The 22,358-nt window shown below is 42.0% G+C and overlaps 3 protein-coding genes across 14 annotated transcripts in view; 2 read left to right on the forward strand and 1 right to left on the reverse strand.

The window, feature by feature from the left end:
* The first annotated feature begins 62 nt into the window (after nucleotides 1-62).
* Nucleotides 63-4,479, forward strand: LOC127356613 (tryptophan--tRNA ligase, cytoplasmic). 8 transcript variants are annotated; one of them, XM_051388505.1, is made up of 11 exons: nucleotides 63-243; nucleotides 578-705; nucleotides 1,321-1,552; nucleotides 1,656-1,764; nucleotides 2,019-2,138; nucleotides 2,283-2,465; nucleotides 2,653-2,753; nucleotides 3,104-3,216; nucleotides 3,313-3,486; nucleotides 3,592-3,732; nucleotides 3,958-4,479. In XM_051388505.1, the coding sequence occupies exons 1-11, from the start codon at nucleotides 201-203 to the stop codon at nucleotides 4,114-4,116; spliced, it is 1,503 nt and encodes a 500-aa protein (XP_051244465.1). In that variant the 5' UTR covers nucleotides 63-200; the 3' UTR covers nucleotides 4,117-4,479. The 8 variants fall into 8 exon arrangements, with proteins under 8 accessions (XP_051244465.1, XP_051244476.1, XP_051244487.1 ...); XM_051388516.1 differs by having other exon boundaries at nucleotides 64-243; nucleotides 1,336-1,552; XM_051388527.1 differs by having other exon boundaries at nucleotides 104-248.
* A 2,167-nt stretch (nucleotides 4,480-6,646) lies between these two features.
* LOC127352702 (mitochondrial basic amino acids transporter) lies at nucleotides 6,647-13,550 on the forward strand. 3 transcript variants are annotated; one of them, XM_051381337.1, is made up of 5 exons: nucleotides 6,648-7,017; nucleotides 8,876-8,919; nucleotides 9,471-9,514; nucleotides 9,814-9,897; nucleotides 11,080-13,550. In XM_051381337.1, exon 5 carries the CDS (start codon nucleotides 11,080-11,082, stop codon nucleotides 11,848-11,850), a length of 771 nt encoding a protein of 256 aa, XP_051237297.1. In that variant the 5' UTR covers nucleotides 6,648-7,017; nucleotides 8,876-8,919; nucleotides 9,471-9,514; nucleotides 9,814-9,897; the 3' UTR covers nucleotides 11,851-13,550. The 3 variants fall into 3 exon arrangements, with proteins under 3 accessions (XP_051237278.1, XP_051237297.1, XP_051237288.1); XM_051381318.1 differs by lacking the exon at nucleotides 9,471-9,514 and having other exon boundaries at nucleotides 6,647-7,017; XM_051381328.1 differs by having other exon boundaries at nucleotides 8,876-9,514.
* A 292-nt stretch (nucleotides 13,551-13,842) lies between these two features.
* fancm (FA complementation group M) overlaps nucleotides 13,843-22,358 on the reverse strand; it is a 40,168-nt gene continuing 31,652 nt past the window's right edge. For 2 of the 3 annotated variants that reach the window (XM_051381266.1, XM_051381283.1), the window contains 11 exons: nucleotides 19,082-21,017; nucleotides 18,888-18,973; nucleotides 17,660-17,728; nucleotides 17,357-17,470; nucleotides 16,820-16,985; nucleotides 16,557-16,663; nucleotides 15,956-16,452; nucleotides 15,788-15,875; nucleotides 15,321-15,669; nucleotides 14,584-14,878; nucleotides 13,843-14,493 (listed from right to left, as the gene is read on the reverse strand). In XM_051381266.1, the coding sequence (XP_051237226.1) occupies nucleotides 14,376-14,493; nucleotides 14,584-14,878; nucleotides 15,321-15,669; nucleotides 15,788-15,875; nucleotides 15,956-16,452; nucleotides 16,557-16,663; nucleotides 16,820-16,985; nucleotides 17,357-17,470; nucleotides 17,660-17,728; nucleotides 18,888-18,973; nucleotides 19,082-21,017 (3,825 nt within the window). In that variant the 3' untranslated portion in view covers nucleotides 13,843-14,375. The remainder of the gene's footprint in view (nucleotides 14,494-14,583; nucleotides 14,879-15,320; nucleotides 15,670-15,787; nucleotides 15,876-15,955; nucleotides 16,453-16,556; nucleotides 16,664-16,819; nucleotides 16,986-17,356; nucleotides 17,471-17,659; nucleotides 17,729-18,887; nucleotides 18,974-19,081; nucleotides 21,018-22,358) is intronic. The other variant, XM_051381274.1, reaches the window with a different exon arrangement.

Raw genomic sequence — 22,358 nt, forward strand, 5'->3', positions numbered from 1 at the left:
AAATGTACTTACATTGAGTTTAACTCGTGCTATTCCTGCGAAATTAAGCTGACAAAATGTAGAAAACCTTCTGCGTGTTAAATTTATTTAACAGGGTTTCCAACGTGGCTCTTTTTCACTGATTAATTCACATCGGAACCCCTGAACGGTGCCTGTTTGCCTGGGAAGAAATTGATCCAAACACTACCTCACCCAGGCTGATGCAAGTTGAACGAGTGAGCTGTCAGTGGCGTGAAGGATACGGTACGGTAAGCCGGCCAGTCACTGTATTTATCCTGAATTACACTAGATACTCCATCAGTGTTATTTAAATAGTTCAATAATTGATGAAACACGGTGACGTCATTAAATCTGAGGGCGGTCAGTGTTAGGAGCTAGCTCATTAGCTCTAGTTAGCTCTGCTTTGTTCACATATTGGAGTTTTCAGCTGCTGTGTTAGGAGATGAGCTACAGTAGTCGGGATAAAGCCTCAGTAATTCTGTTAACTTCATACTAAATGCTATTCAAAACGTTTTAGAGAACTTGTAATGCTGTATATTTGGTCAGTACCTTTAAGTTGTTTATTATTGTCCCCCAGTCAGTGTGGAGAAGATGACAGACTGTCTGGGAGACGGGGAAGGAGCCAAGACTCCAATGGAGCTCTATGAGGAACTGACAGCACAAGGAGACCAAGTCAGGGCCTTGAAAACAGCTAAAGCTGAGAAAGTAAGTGCTTGTAAACTACCATGTAAGAAGGTGATTTTGCTCTGTGGCTTGAGTAAGCTACATTTTATTTATTTATTTTCCTCACTTCCTGCTAGTGCCAGCTAGTCTTACAGGTCTTACAGGTCTTACCGGTTTTGAGGTTTCAGCCACTACCCGTACTGGAATGTGATCCATTCAGTTGTGTTTGTAAGGCTCACAGTAGAGGTGAGCAACGCGGCCGGGCCATGTAAACCACAACGCAATATTAATTTGTAAACCATCAGAGATTTTACCGTTTATACCATGGTGGCAATCCCTTTATTATCTCTGTGTGTATCAGACCTTTGTGAGCGATGTTGAAAATCAGCAAGCTGGTGTTTAGATTAGTTATTAGATTTTTATACATGTTTTGGATCAGTGTGATGTACATTTCTGTGTAGTTATTTTACCCATCAAGAATTTGCCAATAGCTTTTCCAGAAAATGTATTATATATTTTTTTTATCAATATTGTGATATTAAGTTACACATACACACATTTTTACTGACCCTTTAAAATATAACAAGAATTGAGTCCAGAACTCTGGATTCCGTTTGGATTTGGCTGCCTTTATCTGTGCGTGTTATCTGATGGCAGTGTTTGGGTTCCCAGACTGAAATTGAAGCTGCTGTCCAGTTGCTGATAAAATTGAAAGTGGACTACAAACAGGTGGCAGGGCAGGACTACAAAGCAGGTTGTCCGCCCTCAGAAAACTCTGTTGCCCCTGACAACGGGCCAGCAGCAAGTGGCGGTGACGATGAAGACACAGTTGACCCGTGGAATGTTTCCACCACCAACGCAAAGGGAGTGGATTATGATAAACTCATAGGTAAGATTCAAGTGAGTTTCAAGTGTGGCTGCAGTTTTTGACTCAATGAATGTCATTTCTGTACAATAGCTGAGTAATTCACATTGTGTCATGTCTTTACTAGTGAGGTTCGGCAGCAGTAAAATTGACAAGGAGCTGGTGGATAGAATAGAAAAAGTTGCGGGGCAGAGACCTCACCACTTTCTACGAAGAGGAATCTTCTTCTCACACAGGTTAGAAAATGAAAATGTTGTTTAGTGTGTGGGTGTTTCGCAATTTTTTGTGTGGCACATCATCTGTAGTCATTTAGTAATTCTGAATGTTATGGGAAGTTGTTCAGCATGAAAATATCCATTCTGAACCTTTGACCTAGCCATCATCATTCAGATTTTCGTATTCCGTAAAACAGATGGTAGGGTGAAGGTGAGAGTTCATGTGGGAGTGACACATCAATAAATCACTTTCCTCTTACCGTTGTTTCTGGTAGAGATATGCATCAGGTACTGGATGCGTATGAGAAGCAGAAGTCCTTCTACCTTTACACTGGCAGAGGTCCGTCGTCAGAGTCCATGCACGTTGGTCACCTTATCCCCTTCATCTTCACCAAGTGAGTTCTCCCTCTGTACTGAATCAGTACCAAAGAGCTATCTAACTAAAGGCAGGTTTAAATGTTAAAACAGCAGGGCACCATCTCAAATTGTGAGAGTGATTTTATAAGGAGTTATTACTGAAACTTACTTCCCGGTTGCAGGTGGTTGCAGGATGTATTTGACATACCCCTGGTGATTCAGTTGACTGATGATGAGAAGTACCTGTGGAAGGATCTAACACTAGAAGACTGCCACCACTTCGCTGTGGAAAATGCCAAGGACATCATTGCCTGTGGCTTTGATGTCAACAAGACCTTCATCTTCTCTGATCTCGACTACATGGGGTAAAATATGACGAAAAGCTTTTTAGTCCTGTCTGGCAGACCTTAATGCTGAGACTTCCTAGGATGCATTACACGTCTTGCCGTATTTATTAAAGGAAAAAAATCACCTTATTTGTTCATAAAACCTCAATCAGCACTGAATCTTAATAGTTTTCTTAATGTGTTAATTTCAATGTATTTTCTGCAGTGCATCCCCTGAATTCTACAGGAATGTGGTAAAGATCCAGAAGCATGTAACGTTCAACCAGGTCAAAGGCATCTTTGGCTTTACAGACAGTGACTGCATTGGTAAGACACCTTTAGAACTAAATTATTTGATTATATTTCTACTCACAATACTTGAGAAGTATGGAAAGAGGAAGAAACATAAAATGTGTTTACAGGAAAGGAGGTTTTTTGTCCCATATATCTAATATCAGCCAAATGCTCATAACAAACCCAAAGTGATGTTTTCAAATTGGTCTCATAATCAAGCCAGCTGGCGAAAAAGTACTGATGTTTTTATATGAAATGTTTGGATACAAATTTAGTATAATCCTGTGATTGTGGTTTTATTGCACTATTTCTGAAGTAAAGTGTAATTGTATGAATACTTTATTGGTTCTTTATGGTGTTCTTTTTTTTTTTTATCCATCCAGGAAAGATCAGCTTTCCAGCCATCCAGGCAGCGCCGTCCTTCAGTAACTCTTTCCCACAGATCTTTGGAAGCAGAAAAGATATCCAGTGTCTCATCCCCTGCGCCATAGACCAGGTTGGGAACAGCATTACAGTAATAGATAACAATACTAAACACTAGAGTCGTATTTTACCATGACATGTGTTTGTATCTGTCCTCTCGCTCATCCAGGACCCCTACTTCAGGATGACCCGTGACGTAGCTCCAAGGATCGGCTATCCCAAACCAGCCCTGCTGCACTCCACCTTCTTCCCAGCGCTGCAGGGGGCACAGACCAAGATGAGCGCCAGTGACGCCAACTCCTCTATCTTCCTCACCGACACACCCAAGCAGATCAAAAACAAGGTGATGCTATAACTAGTTATTACGATTAATAGTTGCTACGAGTCAGATTTATATTGCCTGTGATTGCTGAGGAACTGGTCTGACCTATGTAACCGTTACTCACAGATCAACAAACATGCGTTTTCGGGCGGAAAAGACACGGTGGAAGAGCACAGGCAGGATGGTGGAAACCCGGACGTAGATGTCTCCTTCATGTACTTGACCTTCTTCCTGGAGGATGATGAACAACTGGAGAAGATCAGACAGGTAAGGGCCTGGAGAACAGAGAAAATAAATGATGTCTTTATTATTTATTAAGCTAATGACACTCTTTCTTCTGTTCTGCTTCCCCTACTCTCTCTATGACTCCATATCTTTCCTTGAATTCTTTGCCTCACACTGTTTATCATTGTTCTTTGCTCCCTCATCGTCCTCTTCAACTTCCTTTCTGCACACCCCTCCCATCCACTCCCTCTCGTCCAATCTCTGCAGGACTACGCAAGTGGAGCTCTCTTAACAGGAGAACTGAAGAAGATTTTGATTGAGACTCTGCAGCCAATGATTGCCCAGCATCAAGAGCGACGCAAACAAGTCACAGACGAGACAGTCAAGCAGTTCATGACACCCAGGCGCTTAAATTTTCATTTCTAGCCTGCTTGATCAACTGTCAAAGTTCATCATGTCACTAATCTCAGTACAAGAAGAAATAGTTAATCATTGAAGGTTATTGTAATTTGTAATGGGAAGACAGGATATTTTCTAATCTGCATCAGGACTTGAGAAAGAACTGAAATGTAAATTACTGCAGCGGTGATGTGCTTCTCTGTGTCAAACTCAGCATGGCCATATCTTCATGCTAATTGTTATGCTACTTGCTTCACACTGCACCAAATGTACACATTTATCTTCATGAAGTGTTTGTGTTTTCAGCGCTGCTGTAACGTCAGATGAGCCCTACTCCTCGCCCTGAAATCAGCTCAGGATGAATGACGATTAAAGCGGAGTACAAATGGATACTGTTGCAAAAATCTGCTTAGTGACCAAGAACAACACAGCTACACATCCACTTTGAAAAATGTTGGTTAGGAATGTTGTTACGAGGTGTTAAAGTCTTTGACAAAAAGGTTTCTGGACAATTATTCTGACTTTGTAGGAAGTAGCATCTGTGTTGTATGTGGTGTTAAGAGATGAGGATAATATGATGATGGGAGATATATAAAGAACATTATTTGTTATCAGCTGATGGGACTTGACTTAAGGTAACTCTCATGGTCAAAGTGAAGAAGTTTAATTCAACTTATGCCCAGACTAAACCTTAAACTGTTCCATATCAATAGTGTCACATTGCACATATAATATTCTTTAATAGTTCTATATTCACACAGCGAAAGTTTCTCCAAACATATCAAGATTGACATTTTGTGATATAATGGCTGCACTGTGGGCTTTTATCGCAGAAGACATTTTAACATGCCACAGTAGAAAAGCAGGTGTAAATAAAACGGCTGGATTCCATTTAGCTTATTCCTTAGTTTTGTGCATGTTGGCTCACTGTCGAGCCTTAATAGGACACTTAAATAGAACAGAGCCATCATTAATGTTATTAGTAACACCTGTCCTTTTCCTACTATGACAAGTCTGCTGTGAGCAAGGCGTGTTGTCATAGAAGTGACTTGAGCACTGAACAATCAATACACATTACGTTACATATCACATCACATTATTAAAGGTCTTTGATCCAAATATCTGAATATGGCCCTAACTGAAGGTAAAACAATATATGATTGGTCCTTTTATTGATAATAATGTAGCAGTGGTGCAAGATGTTTCAAAGAAAACTAGAATAAAGATAAACTTATTTTTTTAAAAATGATACTGAGCAGAACGTGGATGTTTATGAGTGTGGCATGTTTTCATCCACTGTCTGACTCAGGAAGGGTGCTCAAGAAAGGGAGAAACTTTGTCACAGTATAAACACTTAAAGGGAAAACGGTGAAAACACTGAGTGTATAATGAACTATTAATATATTCAGCACAGTGTTACTGCAATAACAGGTGTAGTTAAGATTTTTCAGTGCTGATACAGACGATATGCAGCACATTATTAATAACTGACTACTAACACTTTAAATTCTCCCATTGGAGTAAATGGCTTCACTCCTAACAAAGAGCAAGACATATTTGCATCGTTACAAAGAGAATATAGCGTGCAAAATTCTCATGTCTTTATTTACTGACAAGTCAGAAGTTATATTGAGAATAGTGATATAAAGAAGAAAAATATCACAGACTTTCACCCCATGACAGTATGTGAGGGCCAAGGGTCAAACCTCAGTGCTATATAACATCTTGTAAAGTGATAACAAGTACTTCTGGTTAGTCCAGTGGTAGCACAACTGGAACACACTAGAGACTGACAAATCACAGTTTAAAACTATTCAAATAAAAAATGGTATTATGGGGACAAATGGTTAAAACTGTATTCTCGTCTGTTTTGTTGTCGTCTGAAACACTGGTGACATTTAATTGTTCTTCTTTTGGCTCAAAACCATTTCAAATAATACATTTGGTTTCTGGATGATTAAGTTTTTATCAATATTTATATAGAAATTATTTACACTTCATACTGTGAACTTTTACACATTCCTACACAAACTGTACAGCTCTTTCACTGTAAAACACACATTTTAAAATATTGTGTTTTCATATTTTTGGTGCTTCTTGAGTTTTGCAGTACTTGCTTTTTGAATTGTATTTTACTATGTTTCTAAGCTCCTAAATTCCAAGGCCACGTCCCTGTATGTGAAAACTTTTGGCAAAAAAACATGATTCTGATTTACTCAAAACTACCATAAAGAGTCTTCAGACACCTGTTTGCAAGGTGTGCACAGGTGTGTGATGCAGATGCTGTGCCTTAAACCTGGGCACAATATACTATACACACAGTATATTATACACAACCCCCATCGGTTAAATACCCTAGTTGGACACACACATACATGCTGACGATATCCACCATGATAACATTGTTGATTTTGACGAAAGGGGTTGAATTAGCAGTGACACTTTCAAACTCTCCTCTGCAGCAGCAGCCAATGGGAGCGAGGGGCGGACAGCACCCGCTAGGGGAGTTGTCCACCTCAAAGTGATCCCATTGGGCTGCCTTAAAAAAGGGCAAACACGCTGCTTCTTTCTCCACTTTGAACCCCCCTCTCCTACAGAAATAGAAAAAGGGTCTGGCGAGAAAGAGCGCCTCTAGTAGTGTGAGTGAGGACACATCAGCAAAGAAGTCTTCCGTGTGCTCAGCATCAGCTAACGCCTGAAACCTCCTCCCCATAAAAGAAGAAGACACTTGTAGCGAGAGCTTAAAAGAAAAAAAAAAAGGGGCTAGTGGGTTTGTATACAAATACCCAAGTTCAGACAGACTTCGGGAACAAATAAGTACCCACTGAGGGCTTGTGAATTACATTTTTGTCAGCCGCCAGGTTAGTTTGACGCATTTCAAACGTTTTGAGGGAATGGCATTGGACTTCGCTGCGGGCTGCATAGGAGGTGAGTAGTGTTTAGTGTTGCTGTTAGCTAGTAGCCACGTTAGCCAGGTTAACAAGTTGAAGCTAATTAGCATTAGCATTATTTTTCCTCCACCCCCCCCTCCTCGAGCGTCAAGTAGCGCGTGGACGCCACCAGCTGTAATAAGTTAGTAGTTTGTCTCCAGCTGCCACGTATCAGAAACACTGTAAAGAAACCGGTTAGAGACTCAAAATCCAAAGCTTTTTTTCTTTTCTCTCTCCTCTAAACACAGTGTGGAAATACCGGATGTAATTTAGTTACATTCCTTACCTGTAGCTCACACAGGGAGTGGTGTTTGTGTCTTGTGCTGCCATTCATGGAAAAGCTGCTTTTAAAACGTGCTCGTTTCCAGGTAAAAGTAAACATAAGTTTCGTTTTTAGTGCGATAAGTTAAAGAAGTACTGCAAAAGAGAAGGGGAGGGACATCTTTTCTCGTAAATGTTATCAGATAATCCTCCTCCATCCTGCATTGTGAAACAACCCTCACCATCATTCCTCGTTAGGAAGTACCACATCTGGAGATAATGGGCTGTTAAATGAGTTCATGCCTTCCAGTTTAAATAGCAGTGATTGCTTTTTTCCTTAAGGAAAGGATGGAGTAAACTGATGACCCCTGTGACCTCATTTCTGGATATTTCATATTATATTTAATGCAATAACAATAGGACTACAGAACAACTGATAAACTGTACAATTAACCCAAATAGTGAACACACTATGTGCAGGAAGTTTGTGTGATGGATGATTTATTGTCAATATTTAATCAGAGAAGAGTTTTCCCCATTTTCTTTTGAACAATTACTTTTTTGACACATTCAGTGTTTTCTTCTCCTTGATGCTTGGCTATTGTTCTATTAGTTCTTTACTTGTTTTAAGAGTCTACTGAAAGGCTGAGATACAGGCCTACTGTGTATATTAAGTTTTCTTACACCACATAAAATCAAGAAGGCCTCGCGACCCCTAGTAGGAGTCCCTACCCTCCGGGTTGGGGAACCACTTGCTTTCAGCCTGCGTTAAAGCCTCACACTAAACCCTTGGGAATCTTGTCAGCTGTTTTGTCTTTGCCCAAGGCCAGGTCTTCCCAAACTTTAGTAAATCAAGGACTCCAGATAGTCTCTCACTGTAGAGCACATGTACTAGTGTGATAAAGGTTTTGTCCAGAGAGCCTGGACTAAGAGTTTTGTTGTATTTCACTTTAAATTGAGAGACTGGGGTTGTTTTTTTTTTTTTTTTTTTTTCATTTGAATTAATAAGCAGATCAGACACCGGGTGCTGAAATATAGACACAAATTCTTATCAGGTCAGTCATTATAACAGAGGTACAAGTTGTCAAGTCATGGACAACGTTGAGGACGTGTGGGAAAAGGTGGACACGATTCTGATTCATAATGAAACTAAAATTAAATGCTGGTTTTAACAGTTTTCCACAAACATAAAAACATATAAATACTAACATACTGTCCTTTGACAATGGGGTATGAATGTGTTTCATGTGAAGATTAGGTACCTCTGATGATTCAATACCTCTTGGCTAATAGCTCTGATATGAAACTCTTGTATAATGGATTTTTGTCTCTTTGGCATAAGTCAAGGACAGGGCCACTGTCAAGCTTTCGTCACTGAGTGCAGTGCAGTGCCAGTAGCCAGCTGATTACGTCGCTCAGTTTCAGGAGGACGCGCTGTTTGCTGTTGCGAGACGAGCCAGCTGATCACAAGCCATTTTCGTTCCCGAATCAAACCCCGTATTTGCATTGCGTCACTGTGATTGATCGGTAATTAGGATTCCTTCATTTAGCTACAGGTGTGTGTGTTTTCTTTCTAATCCCGTCTTATTTTTCAGGTGCTGCTGGTGTTTTGGTGGGACATCCATTTGACACTGTGAAGGTGGGTGTCCGTTCCATCTTCTTCACTATTTGCTCATGTTAGGCAATGACATGATCCAGTACTTTGCTAGTTAAAATGCTGTAAGTCAGACCACTCTGTTTGCAACCTGAATTAGAATCCAGATAACCTAAAGTAACATTTTCAGCTTTTTATCAGAAGAGACATAGAAGTACATACATAGAAATTGTACATGAGAACAAAAGAGGTGCACTCACTTTCTTTTAGATTTGAATGAAATTTAAATTTAGGGACATTGGTTTCAGTTACTGGCATTTTGCTCTGGTATTCTCTAATCCTATACAGTCTAAGCACAGTAAACCACAGCAAGTAAACCTGTCTACACAGTACTCCTTTGGCCTAAAGCTACTCGTTAAAGTCAAGGAATTTTAGATGTAGCACACAGTTGTTTGAAATTGCAGCCTCCACTTACATACAGAGATGGTGAATGGTTTGGTTGTAGCTCTTTTGTACTTTGCTTTTAATGTCATTTCTCCCTGAGCTGGTGTCTGGGGGAGGCTGTCTTTAACAGCAGCAGTGTCACTGTGTTGTAGATGAGAGAGAGAAATAAACAACCTCTCCATGGAAATGTGACCTAGTAAGTATGGTCAAGGTCTTTTTTTTTTCCCTCTCCCCCAATGTCTTGTCTTGAGCTATATAAATATAAAGCACAGAACAGACTTTTTTTTTTTTTTGTACAACTTCATTCTTTGTAATTTTTCTCTCCCTCATGTTGAAACCTCTATGCATCCTTTTTTACCCTAAAAAAAAGAACCATTTCAAAACACTGTTGCCTGCTTGTTTCCCTTTTAAACCTGTATAATATGTAGTTGTTGTGGCTCTCTTTGGCCTTATTTCTCTGTCGTACGACTCTAACACGAGGCCTGTCATCCACAGGTGAGGCTGCAAGTTCAAAATGTGGACAAACCTCTGTACCGTGGGACATTTCACTGCTTCCAGTCAATCATACGCCAGGAGTCGGTAAGCTTCTGTTGGTTCTGTGAATGCCCTCTTAATGTTTAATTACATTTCTTGCAGGTTTTTCTTAGGCTGCATTTAAAAACGTCATTGCTGTCGAGTAATGCGTGTAGCTTTCACCATGTGTCGCTTACTATGCCACAGTGGATTAAAGTGATTATTTGGAGTGTTAAATTACAGTCTCCTCTTTAAACGCAGGCATCAGCCCAAACTCAGCCAGCATGTTCCTAACATGGGGTGTTAGGGGTGAAAGGGGGGAGGTGGTGCTGTTAGCCAGGGTCAGAGAGGACCTTAGTCCTGCATGGGCTAAATAAAGATTTGGACATCGTGCCATTTGAGCTAAGTGGAGGAGGCTTGGTCTCAGTGAATCTGTCTTGGCTGTTTCACATGGAGGTATTGGATTGGAAGTTTACACTTTAATCTACTCTTTGTTGATTTTAGCTGCCAATAATTGAGTCTGCATATGACAAGCAATCAATACACATTATGATTGTAAGTGCACAAAGGGATCAGCAGGCTAGAGAAGAATATTTGACAAGCGGTATCAGTGTAGTAATTTTTCTGCATTCCAGCAATGCCTCTGTGATAGCCTCAAGGCTTTAAAACTTGAAATGTCAGTGTTTTCACTTTTTGACTATCTCTAACTTGTTCCTCCCTTACAACTGGAAAGGCAAGCGCAGCTACTACTATTAATACAAAGACATTTTTCTTTGATCATTTTAGGGGTATTTTGGAGCTCAAATTTATTTCAAAAGTTTCAAGATTATCATACTTTGCACCTTGTATCCCGAATCAGAACAATTGTGAATTACTCATTTGTGGGCACAAAATATAAATGTATTACCTTAGATTTGTATTTGTGTACCAAGTAGCTGAAACTGGATGTCAAGAGTGAAAAAAAACCCCCACAAACCTGAAATGTAGCTTGAAATGTTGATAGTAATAGGCTGTAGAAACATGGCACTTCAACATGGCGGCCTTCAAGGAAGGCGACCAGCTGCGTCTATAGATATAAAAGGTTCATTCAAATGTAACAACAATATACATATACATATACATATACACCAATAGGAACATAGTCTACCAGTAGAGCCCACTGGACCTTCTGCTGGACTCTGTAGAGATCGCAATGCAACACAATGGTGTTCCCTCAGTGATCCCAGTAATGTGTCTTTGTGTCTGTAGATGCTCGGTCTGTACAAAGGCATTGGCTCTCCCATGATGGGCCTGGCCTTCATCAATGCCATAGTCTTTGGTGTCCAGGGCAACGCCATGCGCAAGCTTGGCCGTGACACACCTCTCAACCAGTTCTTGGCTGGAGCCTCTGCTGGAGCCATCCAGTGTGTCATTTGCTGCCCAATGGAGCTGGCCAAGACCCGCATGCAGCTGCAAGGGACCGGAGAGAAGAAGTCTAAGAGGAAGCTGTATAAGAACTCCCTGGACTGTCTGGTGAGAATCTACAACAAGGAGGGAATCCGAGGTATCAACCGTGGCATGGTGACCACCCTGATGCGTGAGACGCCTGGTTTTGGTGTGTACTTTCTCGCTTATGACGTGTTGACACGTTCCCTGGGTTGTGAGCCAGAAGACCCTTACATGATCCCCAAGCTGTTGTTTGCTGGTGGAATGTCTGGCATCGCTTCCTGGCTCTCCACCTATCCCGTGGATGTGATCAAGTCGCGTCTTCAGGCGGACGGGGTCGGCGGTGTCAACCAGTACAGTGGCATTATGGACTGTGTCAGACAGAGCCTAAAGAAGGAGGGGTGGAGGGTGTTCTCACGTGGACTCACGTCCACTTTGCTCCGCGCGTTTCCGGTGAATGCTACCACATTTGCCACTGTGACTTTATTTTTAATTTACATGCGTGAGGGAGAAGAGTGTAGCATTCAGGACTCTGAGCCGCAGTCTGTGCAGCTGCAGCCACTGCAGCCGCAGACGCAGCCGACCAGCCTGTAAAGCCATTGCGCGCCAGCGAGCATTACTACAGTCAAGCACATTTATTGAGTGTAGATGGAATTTGCAGCTTCATGCTGGTCTGTGATCTGTTAACTGGTATCCATAATGAGAAAGGTGAACTGATCCTAGGTAAGCATCTGCCCATGGAGCTTCAGCAAAGTGACCACATGTAGTATTTAAATAATATATATTTTACCATGAAAGCTGTACTTGTAAATATGGTCTGTTTTTAAACGTCTGTGGTTTTGTACACACTACTTTTTGAGTTTTAATTAATTTTAGGAAACTTGACGGTTACAAGCATTACTGTAACAATCTCTACAGTGACAGTTACTGATGTTCCTAAAAACGTTGAGTCAAAGAAACTCTTCAGGTCATAATGGAATATGTTTGGAGTTCATGTTAACAACCGATCGCCACTGTGCCAGTCAGTGACAGTTATTGATTACCAAAACCAGGTCTACAAAGTTTAGCATACTTGTAAACATTAATGAATTTGTACTGTTCCTTTGCGCAAACTTCTATCAGTGAAATGAATGTGATTTTAAAGATTTAATTTATTAATTTTAAGAAGTTGACCAATCCATAGTAATCTCTCCATGGTGTCCAGGTCGAGTCATCCCCTTACTATTGACCTTCATATAGTGTGAACGCAGCATTTTAGCGTCTTATTGTAATAGTTACAAATACAGAGAAAGCCATGTACATGTAAATGTACAAGCTCCATGTAGTTACTGTATTCTTCTTCTGAGGTTACAACTGTGTTTGTTGTTCAACTTTCCTATGAGAAATCACAGGAGTTTGATCCAAGTTGTGGATGCTGTCTGAAGTTTTATCCTCTTTTTGTTTCATTTTTTGTCTACTTTAAAAATCTGCCTTGAATTCTGAAGTTCATAATGAAAATGTTACAGACCAAGAAGTTGGCCCATGGCAGTATGACATAAACACGACTTAAATACAAAATGATCATGTGTTAAAATTTCCTTAAAATGCTTAATTTAATTTAACAATCACAGTTTAAAACCAAATCTGAATGAGCTTCTTTTCTTTTCTTCTGGACATTGTACAATGTCTAAAGAAAGCACCTTGTTATGATATTAAGCACATGTTCGGTTAAAAAAAAATTTTTTCACTTAACAGTAGATTTTATATTATAATGCAAGATTCTCTTACAGTGTCATACAAAACAAATGGCTTGTTAAAGGTCAAAAATGCATGTGTAACACCTAACTGTATATCAAAATAGCTAAAGCTATCACTTTCCTCACATGTGGACGGCACACATCTTCATGTCTAAATCTGCAGTTCTGAACTGACGGTGCTGTTACTTTTCCTATCAATAAGTAGCAGATGTTAGACTGCTGAGTCCAAAGTGCAGGTCTGTAACTGCTTTGTGGTTGTCCAAAGACATAATGACATACATACTGTGAATTCAGTGCTTTTTCTTCTCATGTAATCCCTTTGTAAGAAAGCTTTAGATGTATCTGGTGCAATCCTGCAATTTATTTTATTTTTGTTTTGTTTCAAGCCTTTACTTCTGTAAAGTACTTCTGACTAGTAGGTCTGTCTGACTGTACCGGTGGATGATGCATCTTTGTGAAAGGGCTGCTACTGTTGTGTTCTGTACTTGTGTGTGTACAATATGTGCAGCATGCACAGTGTAGCTCCTTGAAAGTGAAATAAAAAGCCACTTTTTCTCATGTTTTCTGAAAGGTGTGGTTCTTAGTACAACTATTACCACAGTATGTTGCATATTGATGAGTTGTCAGACCCTTCACAACCACAAACAGGATATATGGTATGGAGAATGCAGGAGTTGTTTAACTGCATAAGTGACCCTAAATAAATTTAGAAAGGTTCTTTAAATAAAGACACTGACCTCTAGTGGTTATAGATGGGTATCAAATTTTTACTACAGTTGGTGCTTGGCAGACTCACTCATGTTTATCTTTTAATATCTTTAGGAGAACATAAATTCTTTGTGACGCAATGTACAAAAATAGCAGTTTATTAAAGCAATGTGACTATATTTACCTTTCAGAGCAGGATTGTAAACAAATGTATCCATTATTTTGACAAAAACAATAAGTTATTCAAGTATCAAATATTGATTGCATTCTTATGATCACAGTATTGCCTTAACATCTGCCATCTGACAGATTAGAGCCAGTACAAATGATCTTAAGGGAAACACTTCTCAACCAAATAAAAAGAAAATACAGCATAAAACAAATGGTTTGCTTTGTATCATATAACATACAAAGTGAGTTGAGTGGTGTTCCCCTTCAAATAATTGTGCAAGAAGGTTGAACCCGGTTTCCTGAGGCTCTTCTCTCATTGAGAGATCAGATAGAGGTGTTACTTTATGAAGCATAGCAGTCCCTAAAGAGACTGAACAAAGAAGTATAGCAAACATAAGGGCAGGAAAGACATGTTAGTAAGAAATAACAGTAGTGGAGACATAAAGGTAGAGGAATGAATGGTAAATGATTGTGGTATTCCTGCATTGTTTCTGCCCCGTGCTGCTAGCTGTTTTTTGATGTGTTCATGAGGAAGGAGTCACAGGAGTAGCGCAGGAAGCGGTAGATCTCCTCAGCTCTGGGCTGACTCATACAGCCTGCCTTCTGTATGGCTTCAATGGAGCTGCAGGAGGAGTAAAGGGGGGTTAGAGGAGAGTTATACTGTGTTATTCTGTTCTTATTTTGCCACAGTATACACGTACACTTCCTTTACCTGTTTATGAGTTGGGCAATTGACCTGAAGTTATGGCTCATGCTGAGGGCATGGATGTAGTTGACTGAGGGCAGACTCAGGAACAGCTGCAGGGCCTGCTGGCTGTGCTGCCCTTTGACTTCCAGCGGTACAGCGATACCCTGACCTTTACGCTGCTCTAGCCGTGCCAGGTCTGCCAACAGGCCAGCACTCTCTTCAGCACCATCGCTCCACAGCAGGCGCACCCCGGTCCGTACCAGCGCTGTCACAGTGCTGTCGTAGTAACGTGTTCGCTGAAAGGGACGTGACACCTCACCTGTGACGGGGGCAGTTATCATAATATGTCAGAAACATGTAATAATCATCTCAGTAAAGTAAATTAAATTGTTATGTAAACTATGAAAAGTGCCTGTAATGCTGATTCAGAACATAGTATGTACAGGTGTTTACTTCAATTTCTTTTAATATTATTTTTGATTAAAAGGTCCAGTGAGTGACATTTAGGAGGATCTATTGGCAGAAACTGAATACTGAATATTGCAATCTGCAACTACACAGCTAGATGCGACTAAATCCTACACACTGGACCTTTAATCTTCAAATTTTTAGGCCTAAGAAATATCGGCAAATAGTCCGTTTTCACAATTTCATGCAGGTTCATATATTCCTGTCTTGCAAATCTTCCCATCTGAGAGTACAAAAGCCCCAGAATACCCCGTACGAGATATTTAACTAAACAGATCAATAGGCTGACTGACCTGGCTTCGTTCTGTCCTTCTCCACTATCAGACACACGCGCTCAAACAGTCCCTGCAAGCTGTTCACTCTCTCAGCCAATCTCTTCCTGTTCTGCATGGCAGCCAGATCTGATTGGCTGTGCCTCTCCACTGCCATCCGGTTGCTGACGATGAAGTAGCTGCCGTCCAACGAGCAGACGTGGACAGTGGCGGCGTGGCGCTGACGCAGGGTGGTCATCAGCTCCACTCCGCTACTGATGCAGCGACTGTCCGCCAGAATACAAACGGGTCCGGACGGAGCAGAGGACTTGCTGACTGATGAATCCTTTGTAGTGGACATTTGAGGCACAGAGGAGGTGGCAGGGAGAGTCTGGACAAAGGAAAACATAAACATCAGAGTAGTTTTAAGTTTTACTGAATGATCATGTATTTTAATTCCACACATACTGTATGACCCTGCAGACATGTGCCATCTTGTTTGCTCGTACCTGAGGTTGTTTCTTGGAGGATAACTCTGACTCTACAAAGTCCAGTTCATCAGAGAGCAAATGCTGATTTTCTAACCTCTGGCGACACCTGCAGGCAAAAGAAAACAATGCTCTAGTGATTGGTGAATTTTTGTGTTTGTTTGTTCTACCACATGAGAACTTCTTTACCTCTCATTTTGCTGTTCCTCAGTCACTGAGCATCTCTGCGCCTTGCTCAGCAGTGAGATCTTGGATGCTAGGGTTGAAGACGAGGCGGAGGAGGAGGAGGGTTTCTGCTGCAGCTGAGGCCTGCTGGGCTCCGGCTGTACCGCCTTTGGCCACAGGGAGACAGCAACACTCCCTCCTATGAGACTTCTCTTCTTACTAACTTCCTCCTCCTCTTCACTAGAATCATTAATGCATATGACACGGGTGCGCTTGGTCTTCACCCCAGCTCTGTGCTCTGGTGGGGCTTCAGCTGTAGTCTTAACGCCAGCTCCGGCTCTTGCTCTGACTTTATGCAGGAAAACACGCCGTCTGGTGGCATACTGCCTCTTCCCGTCCACATACGAGTCCTCAGGCATAAGTTCAATGTCTTCATCTTCTTCCTCGCTGCTCTGTACCTCCTCCATCTCACTTCCCACCACAAAACTGTCTTCTGCATACGTTTCATCCATCTCAGGCACCTGGGACAAAAGGTTAGGAACATGGGCTGAGGTCAAGTTACTTGAACTTCTTTGTATTTAGGTTTTTTTTGTAAGAAAAGCTGAGACTAAAATATACAGTTTACCTGGGAAAATATGTCCATGTTGTGATGATTTCTGTAGGACATTTTGAACTTGCCCTGGACTGCAGGGCTTCTCACTGACTTCAGGTAAACACCGTGCATCTCCGATTCTGATATAGAAGAGAGACAGACAGGACGTGTAAATGTTGTGGCACAATTCCTTCAGCTTACTTGAGCTCAAACACTTCATTTCAGTGAATTAGATTTGAAACACAATCCACTGAAAGTCCAATAAAATCACATTTCTTGGAATAACCAAGCTGTACCGTTCAGTCCCTGTGAGAGGTGTGTGTTGTCGACGACAAAGCCTTCAAGAGAATTATTCTGTTCTTCTCCATCTTCTTCATCAGATGACACGTCTTCCCCCTCCTCCCCATCCGACAGCTCGGCTTCTTCGTCAAGGAACTGACGCCCTTTTCGACATACGGTGTGCTGCGAAAGGAAGGATGAAAAATGTCAAGGTTGATGGATGCTGAAGGTGTCCATGCAACAGATATGACAGATATTTATAGACTTGACATTTATGGAAGGAGAAAGGTGTCATTTTTACAAATATTAAACAGGTCTAAAATGTCTTATGATAGTATGTCGCAAGAGACAAACAGCAGCAACCACATTTGTAGTTTGTCAGTTATGACTAAATGTAACACTTACAGTAGAACCAGAAACAACAACCAGAACTGGGTTTGCATGTAAATAGGTGCCATTCATTGCATGTGGTTGTATAAAAACATGAAAAATACATGATGAAAATTTTGATTCAGATTAGAATATCCTACAGAGCCACCTGTTACCACACAGACCTTGGCTTTGCCCTGTTGGACTCGTTGCCCTCCAGTTGCTGTGGTTCTGCGTGTGAAGGCAGACTCATTCTGGAAGTCATCATCAGAAACAGCTTCGCCCTCTATTTCATCAGACTGGAGATCAATGAGGAGAACAAATTAATCAAACACTGTACACCGTTAATGGTTTATGATGCTGCATATTATTAAACGATAAGGATTTGTGGAAATAATCACAAGTAATGCATGGAGTTAAATTATTTAGATTAAATCTGCTGTGTTGAGCCATGTGGAATACTTTACTGCTAATGAAGAAAATCTTACTGTATTAAGTGCAGCCACACGTTTCCTGTTCACAACCACTGGGGAGTCCACATCACTGGAGATCTTTGACTAGCAGAGACAAAACATGTTCAGTTTTATATACAGCCTGTGTCCATACAGTGCAAGTATGTCAGTGTCTTATGTGACTTTCATATACTGTATAATATCAAAATACATTCCAGGAGCAAATGCCTTTTCACTGCACGCAAGCTGGTTGCCATGACAACTACAGGTACCTTGGAAATGATGGACAGAGGCAGCCTGAGCCGTCTGAATCAGATATCAGATATCTGACTAAGACGGCTCGGCTGTCGTTTTTGCACCACAACACAGAGGTTACATCGAATTTTTTTATTTGTAATGTAAGACTGTAATTTAAGTCTTTTTACATCTCATTTACCGTATGAAAGGGAAAAAGGAATGAATGTATATCAAATGGAACTGCAACGAGTATAAAATCTATACGTTTTCCAGCAAAAATGGCTTTCATTGTACCATATGCAAATCATAACCTCTGTCTGTTAATGTCTGTATATTTAGTTACACCTTTGCAACTAAGATTCGCCTCAGATTTGTCACCATAATTAATAATGAATCAGCATTGCTCCTCCTGAATCTGAGGTAGGACAATCAGCCTATTTTCCAGCGCCCTGGAATAAACTAAAGAGTGATGCCCCAATAGTTGGAGCCCTCCAGCACCAATTTCTTTTAAAATGGAACCCCCACCGCGATCTGCCACTCCAAAGGTACTGTCCCTGACCTCTATGCAACACTGAAGAGGTGTGTCAGCCAAGACAGCCCAACAATGCCCAGAGCCTTCAGCTTCTCAGGGTGAATCTCATCTCCCAAGGCCAAATGGCCCCAGAGGAGGGGCCAGACTAAAAACAATTCACAGACTCTGTCTGAATTAGCTAAGAAGCTGCAGTGCCGGAAAAGGGAAACCGGGGTCCCCTTCTGGAGCCAGACCTGAGAGGGGAGCTCACTGGGAATTGTCTGGTGGCCAGGCCTTGACCCATGGGGCTTGGCAAGACAGAGCCTAAAAGAACTACATGGAGCCGGCACCATGTGGACCCAACCACTCGCAGGGATAGGCATCAGGGTTCGGGTGCTTTGCATTCGGGTAATTGGGAGGAACGACCTGCCTGATCTGTTTTGAGGTTAATAAAATAATAAAAATAATACTTGCTATTGCAGCCCTAGATATTTAATGTCAACCAGGGTTGCTCACCACTTCTGGGGACGACAATGGGTTGATCTTGTTCTGATGTCTTTTACGGCCCACAACTTCCTCCTCACTGTCACTGTTGAATTCCACTAAAAAACATGGTGAGACACAGAAAGAAGAAGGGGATCTCAGCGTGTTCAAAATGGAACAGGGACAAACAAAGTTGAGGAATGATATTTTTTGAATGGTGTACAAACCTGCATGCGGAGGCGAGTCAGCCACACAAATAGATCCCTTATGGGAGCTGTTGTCCAAACGTAATGCTCGCTCTACCTTGGCGGCGTGACCCTCCATTGTAGAGGATAGTAAAGACGGGGTGCGAGGCCCAGTGTAGCCAGGCAAAAGCTTCCGCCGAGCTCCTGGTGATGTGATTGGAGATGGGAGTGCACCACCTTCACACATTAAAGGCGAAGCCAGAAGAGAGGACGTTTGTCTCCTGCTGTGCTCTGACAGCATTTGTGGTGTCGATAACTTGCATTCACTCGACTGTAGAGGCATTCTCGGTCTATGGAAGCTGTTATAGGGAGTGGAAGAGTTGGAGACCGCCAGCTTTTTAGGCTGTGGAGAGTATGTACATGGGGCAGGTACATCCTCTACCTCCTCTTCCTCAGAGTCCTCCAGCGAATAGCCGAGGTCAAAGTTGACAGAGAAGTAGTCATGGGAGCTGTCATGTAACTCAGAATTTTGTTGCACTGTGGGAGATTTACATAGAGCTGGAATTGCCTCATCCGTCACTGAATTATCTGTTACATGTTTCATTGTTGCTGCTGTGTGTGTACAATGTTTTACCTCAGTGCTTTGGGTGTTTGTGTCCTGAGTTATCAGCTTGGCATGAGGAGTGCGGGTTATGTGCTTTGTGTGTGTTAAACTGTCTGTGTTTAATCCATGTGCGCTTTCAGCTGTGTGTGTAGTGCTACGTGGGGTTTTTGGGGTGTGTGCGTGTAAAGTGTTGGACATGATTTTTGTGCCATTAGTAATGTCTCCAGCACGAGGGGATGTCCTGGGTGTGACACCAGGAGTGTAGATTTCCGGGATGGTCACCTGCAGGAAGGCTTCGTCATCCCCGAACAGATCCATGCTGTCGTCCATCTGAAGGTCTCTGTCATCTTTCACACCATCTGTCAAATCTAGCATTCCCTCATTTCTCACGTTATCCCAACAACTCTCTTTTTCCACTGTCATGCTCTTATTCATTCTCATTTCTTCATACGTTTCAGCTTCCTCACCAACCAATCCCTCCTTGAAAATCTCATCATTTGTCTCCTTGCTGTTATCTTTTATATCATGACAATCGTCCACTTCTTCTTCCCCAAAAACCTCATCCCAGGTCGGACTCTCTTCTCCTACGCAGCCCCTTCTGACACTCTGCTGCTGCTCCTGACAGACTTTACTGTCCTCTTTACCGACTGGAGGCTCGTCTGAGTCCACCCTGAGGGAGGCATTGTCGTCATCGCTTATCATCACTTCGTCGTCGTCGTCCACATTCAGTGTAAAGCTGACCTGGAATGGCTGATGAGGCCGCAGAGGAGAGGGAGGAAGTGATGGAGCATCCATGTCGGCCTCTAAATCTTCAGTCGGTGACGGCGGAGATCGGGACAGGAGCTCCGCCACGTTGGCCAGGATGACCTTCAGACTCTCGTCTCTTCCTGGGCGCAGTTTAGCAGACGAGGGGGGAGGCGCTGAATCCCATTTAGGAAGGTAGAACATGGCCTGAAGTTCAATATCTTCATCAGTCTTGGTAATCAACTGTGATAGTTTGTCTATATTTACAGGCTCGCCAACCGTGTGCTCTGATTTGATGACATTCTCGATAATGAAGACACAGTCATCATCCATATCAGCTTCTGGACAGTCATTGATTGAGGGACGAGGACAGATTGCCTCAGGTCCTGGGTGCTCTGTGATGTTATCACAAGGAAGTCTTTGTTTGGTCGCGGAAATGTGTGTAATTTCCCCCTCTGCTTCCTCGTCAATGCATTCCAGATCAGACAACACTGAGCGACGTGGTTTGGGTTTGTTGTTGGTAGTTTTAGTGCAGGTCTTGGTGCTCTTCTGTTTCTTCTGTCTGTTCTTCACATGGCCAACCTCTTTGTGGAGGTAGGGAAGAAGCTCCTGTTCGTAACGACATTCCCCCTAAACACACACACACACACACACACACACACACACACACACACACACACACACACACACACACACACACACACACACACACACACACACACACACACACACACACACACACACACAGACACACACACAGACAGAGAAAGAAGAGTTGTATAAGAAGACCCACTCTGAAGGAGAACCAAGGTCAAGGAGCTGTAATCAGCCTCTGGACCAACACATGTGACCCTCAGGGCGGCAAATTCACCAATCAAACAGCTTGTCAGTTCATACAGTTATCTAATCAAGAAGTGCCCTATGAAGAGATGTCACATTGCAGCCACCCTTGGAGCATCGTAATCATCCCACACCTGTGCAAACCACATGACGTGGAAGTGATTCATCTATAGTGGTATCCTGCCTGGGCCGACAGGGTGCCATCGAACCGGTGACCAGCAGCATGAAGATGCTCAGTGAGTATAAAAGACAGAAGTCTAATGTGGAGTGAGAAAAGGCCTGAGTGTGTATGGAGAGCTAAATATTGGTTTCTCCTAGAAAGAGGGCAATAAAACTGGATGAGAGGATGCTTTAAGTCACTGCATTAAAGAAGCTTCACGTTTAATATAGTGGGAATGATCTGAATAGGGACAAATGGCCCCAAGCATTGCTAAAAATGGGGAACTGTGGATTGAAGAACTTCCTACGGTGAGATTGGTCATAGCTCACATGAAAAATTGCCTTTTTCCGCCGTTATAAAACTGAAAATGTGCATTCGTGCAGGCCACTAAGCTTTATGCATGCCACTTACACAGGCCACGCTTAGAGTTGGTAAGACCCTGCTGTGTCTTTGCACTCACAGGTCACTAAGTGTAGATGAACTGTATGGTGTCGACTGCCCACTGTTCCACCTATTCCACTCAGTGTCAAGCATTTACTGTAAAACTGTTCTTTATATTAGACCTGCTTTAAACACCAACTCAGACGTGTAAGTATCTTTAAAATCAAACCATTTCTGTCTGCCACTGACCTGGTGGCCAAAATGTCATTCTGTCTTGATTTTCTTTAACTCTCTATACTCAGCATTCAGTAAAAGAGCACTTAATTGTCACAACAAGCCTTTTCACTGGAACTACAAAAATACAGTTCAAAATGCATTTTATCCCTCAGGTCCTTGAAAGGAATGACACCAACCTTTGTTTCCGATGTTTGCGATTTACGTACAAGGACGTACAATTATGTAAACAGAAAAAACTATTGGCGCAGTTCCTTAGTCTACATTTTCTACAAAGGCTGACTGAATTTGTCATCATGGCACTGAAACTGTAGAATGAACCCACACTGCTACTTCTGTACTTTCTTTTATATGTC

The sequence above is a fragment of the Dicentrarchus labrax genome, unplaced genomic scaffold (genome assembly GCF_905237075.1).
Source record: "Dicentrarchus labrax unplaced genomic scaffold, dlabrax2021, whole genome shotgun sequence".
Taxonomy (NCBI): Eukaryota; Metazoa; Chordata; class Actinopteri; family Moronidae; genus Dicentrarchus; species Dicentrarchus labrax.

Excerpts from the sequence above, each read along its gene's own strand:
- LOC127352702 (XM_051381318.1), top strand. The coding sequence starts at position 6,984 with ATGGCATTGGACTTCGCTGCGGGCTGCATAGGAG. Across the intron at positions 7,018-8,875 it reads CGCTGCGGGCTGCATAGGAG|GTGCTGCTGGTGTTTTGGTG; the intron begins GTGAGTAGTGTT and ends CTTATTTTTCAG. Across the intron at positions 9,898-11,079 it reads CAATCATACGCCAGGAGTCG|ATGCTCGGTCTGTACAAAGG; the intron begins GTAAGCTTCTGT and ends TTGTGTCTGTAG.
- LOC127356613 (XM_051388505.1), top strand. The coding sequence starts at position 201 with ATGCAAGTTGAACGAGTGAGCTGTCAGTGGCGTGAAGGATACG. Across the intron at positions 706-1,320 it reads AAACAGCTAAAGCTGAGAAA|TGTTTGGGTTCCCAGACTGA; the intron begins GTAAGTGCTTGT and ends ATCTGATGGCAG. Across the intron at positions 3,733-3,957 it reads AACTGGAGAAGATCAGACAG|GACTACGCAAGTGGAGCTCT; the intron begins GTAAGGGCCTGG and ends CAATCTCTGCAG.